The sequence below is a fragment of the Sander lucioperca genome, chromosome 10 (genome assembly GCF_008315115.2).
Source record: "Sander lucioperca isolate FBNREF2018 chromosome 10, SLUC_FBN_1.2, whole genome shotgun sequence".
Lineage (NCBI taxonomy): Eukaryota > Metazoa > Chordata > Actinopteri > Perciformes > Percidae > Sander > Sander lucioperca.
The window spans coordinates 6032794-6037793 of NC_050182.1; the positions used below are offsets into that span (position 1 = coordinate 6032794).

The following is a 5000-nucleotide window of genomic DNA, read 5'->3' on the forward strand; positions in this document are numbered from 1 at the left end:
GATAAGACCAAAGACTAGACCAAAGACTAGTCGGTAAGACCAAAGACTAGTCGGTAAGACCAAAGACTAGTCGGTAAGACCAAAGACTAGTCGATAAGACCAAAGACTAGACCAAAGACTAGTCGGTAAGACCAAAGACTAGTCGGTAAGACAAAAGCAGTGTGCCGACGTTGCTAACGCACTTGAAAAGGCATCACGCGAGTGTGAACATCACTACTAGAAGGAAGAAAACGACCGTAATTCAGACGCAGCTCCCGTTGGCATTTAAACAGACCTTTGCTGGTCGATCGGGCCAACGCAGTAACGAAAGCCATTGGTGTTTTTATAGCAGCTGATCTACGACCATACTCGGTTGTTGACAAGCTGGGATTGGTAATGCTGCTCTGTAATCCATAGTTATTTATTTATATTCTTCATTATATTTTATTATGTGATATTGGTTTGAGACAGAGTATTTTATTTAGTGGAGAACTTTGCTGCAGTATTTTATTTCTTATTCTTTTTTTATTTTATATATATTTTATTTATTATATTTTATTAAAAAGTGTAAACAAATTGTTAAAAAGTTTATAGTAATAAACAACTGGCAGTTTAATGTTTGCATTTCTTTCCCTTAATGTACCGAAAATGAACCGAACCGTGACTTTAAAACCGAGGTACGTACCGAACCGTGATTTTTGCGTACCGTTACACCTCTAGTATGTAGTTTAAACTGTTTACGTTAGCTTTTACTTTACAAGAGCCGGCTAAAGTACGCTATCACCGGTGAATTAGCCGTACGCTACACTCGGCCATAACCGGACACCCCTATTTCTCCGCGCTGTAGCTAGCTAGCTAAACACTGGCCGTCGCTGGTTTTTTGGGGGTATTAAGTCCCATCAATGCTGTCAGAACTACGGGATCGTACTTCCGTCCTTCACAATAAAATGACATGCTTCAACAACTCTGAACTATGCAGTAAAAGCTCCTTAATTTCCAGTAAAAATATTAACTTTTTAGAGGAAAAGATTGTAGTCGCCAAGCGTTCTTACTTCTTTTCCTCATCAAAGTAACTTTCATATACTAATTAGACATCTAAATGTCCGTGTACACATAGGAAAATTCATACGTAGATTGTTAGATGGGTATAGATCAATTCTGCTACATTTTTTTTGTGATGATCAGAAACGTAAAGTACTGCGAAAAGACCGGAAAGTGCGTCAGGTCGGAAGTGTCCGAACATGGCCAATAGCAGCGAGTGCTGTCCCAACGTGGACACGGTGAGCTAGCTAACCCTGAACGTAACCATTGCCGCGCTGCCTGGAAGGCGAGGTCGGGGGCTAAAAACGCCAAAGACCGTTGACTGTCTGCTACACACAGTTTCTGTACCGGAGAAGTTTTCTGGTTTTCCACCGAAAAATCTGAACCTGAATTTAAAAAGTACGAAGTTCCAGAATGTTCCAGAATAATTTAAAAAGGTTAAAGTGGTTTTCTCCCAGCATCTGTCAGCGGCGTGCGGCTCACATCCTGCGTTCTGCGTTCAGTTTGGCGCTGAGCGGCGAGGAGGCGGAGTCTAGCTGGTGACAAAGCGCCCTCAGCTCTGTCACTTCCTGCAGCACTTCCTGCGCCTGGCTCCACGCCGCCATGGCCTCTGTGAGCAGTCTCTCAGCTTCAGCTCTCGCTCCATCGCTCACCGCGACGGCAGCGTTGGCCTTCCTGGCCTCACCGTCTCCTCGCACCGCCGCCAGCAACCGCTCCGTCTTCCGCAGCTTCTCGCTGATCAGTTCCTGTAGCGTGCTGATCGCTGGCGTTGATGCCGCGGCCGGGGAACGGCTCGCCACTGCTGGCGGCGAGCCGTTCCTCGCCGTTTTGGACTCCGAGTGCGTCAGGATCTCGTCCATGGAGGCGCAGCGGTTTTTCTCGGCCGCTGTCAGGCGTTTCCCGGACTGCGGGGTCTGTGTTTGTCCCGTGGCCACGTCCCGGGGAAGGCTGTGAGACTTCCCAGAAGCCTCTGCGCCAGTGGCGCCGGCCCGGGCAGAGAGAGCACCGTCCGTTTTGGAGCGGGGGCAGTCCGGGCCGGGGCCGTCCTGCAGAGACGCGGTCTCGTCTTCCTGGATCAGATCCAGAGTCAGCGTCCCGTCAGAGGACGACGCCGACGCCTGCAGACACGGGACAGAGCAGCACTTATACACAGTTAACTTATAAAATAAAATATATATATATATATATATATATATATATATTATTTTTTATATAAATATATATATATTTTTATATATATATATTGTTATATACATAGGTGTGATTGGCAAAGGACAAAAAAGCAGGAAAATATACGGCGCACCCATGACGCTGCGACAGCCCCCTCCCCCCCTCATTTTTTTTTTTTAAAATAAACCATTAAATGGCACTTTCTGGAGAGTTTTGTGCAAAGAAATGGAGAAATTGAGTCTTACATGATATGTAGGAATTAGGGCATTTAGCATTTACATTACTGTTAATCAGTCATCACTTGATCACACATTGCATTACCTTGTTATAATATAAATAATAATAGTGCCACATGAAGAGACAGTGCAGCATATGACAGTAGCAACAGCTGAGAAGATTTGGGTCTGTGGTGACCAGGTCCACCTCACACAAACTTCCTTCTCCTATTCTCTCTCCTTACTACCACACCCACACCCACCCACACCCACACCCACCCACACCCACACCCACCCACACCAGCCCACATTACCACGCCCATGCAGCCCCACCCACGGACATTTACGGATTTTTAAACATTTAATGTAACTGGCAAACAATGCTTTCTACTTTTTAAAGAGCACACGTTTATAACAAATTTTTATTTATGCCGTTTGTATGCTGTTACTGTCATTCTCTACAGTATGTAGGTATGTATGTTGTCACTGTCTGTTCAATTGTCCGTGTTTCTCTGTTGACACTGTACATATTAAGTTATAACTCTAACTCTGCAATTTAAATGTTTTTAATGGCTGTCTGTGATTATACTTCAGGGTTTTTCCTTGCTCAGAATTTGTCTTTGCGGGAACACACAAAGCTGGGGGGGGAGGGGGTCTGGGTGTCCTCCCCCAGAAAATTCTGAGGGTAAAAGACTTCAATTCCTGCATTCTGATACATTTTTAGTCACCAATTTATGGTAAAAATGTCAATATTTATTGCAAGGAAATCACAAAATTCTGGTGGCAGGTAACAATTCAAAATACAAAATATAATGGAATATTATTATATTCAGTAGTCCAGTAAGGAGGCTTTCACATCCGGGACATGGGCCGGATACAACAACACTTGACCCTAAAATCCAGTTGTTTGTAGGATTGACTTAGGCTACTTAATCAGTGATGTTGAATATAGCCTAGAGTGTAACGGACCACCACAGTTCATATATACATGTGAACCGCGGATTAATTGCAGAGTTTAACCTACATAGTGTAAAACTACTACGTGAATGGGGCACAGCAGAAAGACGGAGCAGAGCGACGCTGCTTGTTCAGGGTTTTCATGTGTACTCCTGTAGGCCTACACTTTGCATCAGGCGTTAAAACCAACTGTACCGAATTAGACTACTATTTAACGCGAGACGTTTTTAACCGCTAATAAAACTGTCTCAATTTAATACTGATGCCGTCAGACGGCCGCGCGGACAGACAGCAGTCGGAGTTCTGGCAGAGCTCTGCGGCCGTCAGCAGCAGCTTCTCACTGTACAGCCGGTCCCCCAGAGCAGCATGATCACCGGGAGGGTCCAGCCTGAACCCTGCAAACAGAGATCCCGTTTGAAGGTGACATGATTGATTTTGACTGAACGTCTCAATTTAAGTAACCTCTGATCGGGTCGTAGCAAATTAAGTAGCTACACTAAGTTTAAGATTAGGTGTTGGTCATTCTCAACACCTTTCTACACACACACACACACACTTATCAACTCTGGACTCTGTGCTGCTGCCAGCCTGTGTAACGTACGTTACTCACCATCGATCGACTGTTAGCTTCAGCTGGCTAACGTTAGCTGTCAACCTCCCGACTAGCTAGTGATCTAGCGAGGATTAGCCCTTCAGACCGCAGTGGACTTCAGTGGACTCTCCATCCAATATCCCGACTTCGTCTACCACAACTGCCGGACTCTTTCAAATACATGTACTCCCTGTCTCCGCCGATCACTTGGTAGCGTTGGTCAGCTGTCAGCTTACGCCAGCTAGCTTCTGTTAGCTTCGACCGACTGACGGCTCGCCCAGCACATCTGTTCGCTGTAGAGCTCTTTTAGCCATGTTTCCCGGCTCAACACTAAGTTAGTGTGGGCCACTACCTTTCTGCACTGCCGAAAATGGTGCTCCTAAAATATTCCTCACTGCAACTTCTCAACGTCATCTGCTACATCGCTTCAGCTTGCATTGCCAACATGCAACAATATTGTCCCGTTGTCGGCTTCAGCTAAGAAGATAGTTCGCCCCCACACGTCCAAAATTCTTATTCAAATAACCTTCCGCAACGATTGCAGGCTCTTTGGTGGAGCTCTGCTTTGAATGAAGTTACATCGTGACAAATTAATGGACCACTTGCGGAGTGATATGAAGACATGAGTCAGAGTATGTTTACCAATACCCCCGACCTGTGCCTTGCGACACCCAAAAAAAAAGAAAAAAAAGCGGATTTGCATGATTTACGAGAGCTTCATTTTCAGGTATATATATAGATATATATATATATATCTATATATATATATATATCGTGTGTGTAAGTAATCGTGTGTGTGTGTGTGTGTGTGTTCTGATTGTGAAGAATGTTGTGTGGGTCCCATACAACCTACATGTTATTTTGGGGCAGTTTGGATGTAAGAAACTCATATTTCTGATATTAAAAACTTTAAAAACGAGTCAAATTTGACCCGATGACAACACAAAGGTGAAGTCATTTTTAGCTGCACAGAATGTACGTTTCGTGCTCATTACGGTTATGATTTTACAGCACTTTCACAATAAAAGGAGAATAATCATCAGCGT

The 5000-nt window shown here is 44.6% G+C and overlaps 1 protein-coding gene across 1 annotated transcript in view; it reads right to left on the reverse strand.

Annotated features, from left to right (window-relative positions):
* Window positions 1–855: 855 nt before the first annotated feature.
* plekho1b (pleckstrin homology domain containing, family O member 1b) overlaps window positions 856–5000 on the reverse strand; it is a 40057-nt gene continuing 35912 nt past the window's right edge. Inside the window, exons 8-9 of the mRNA XM_036006506.1 lie at window positions 1829–2138; window positions 856–1789 (exon numbers count right to left, since the gene is read on the reverse strand). Of these exons, the coding sequence (XP_035862399.1) occupies window positions 1500–1789; window positions 1829–2138 (600 nt within the window). The 3' untranslated portion in view covers window positions 856–1499. The remainder of the gene's footprint in view (window positions 1790–1828; window positions 2139–5000) is intronic.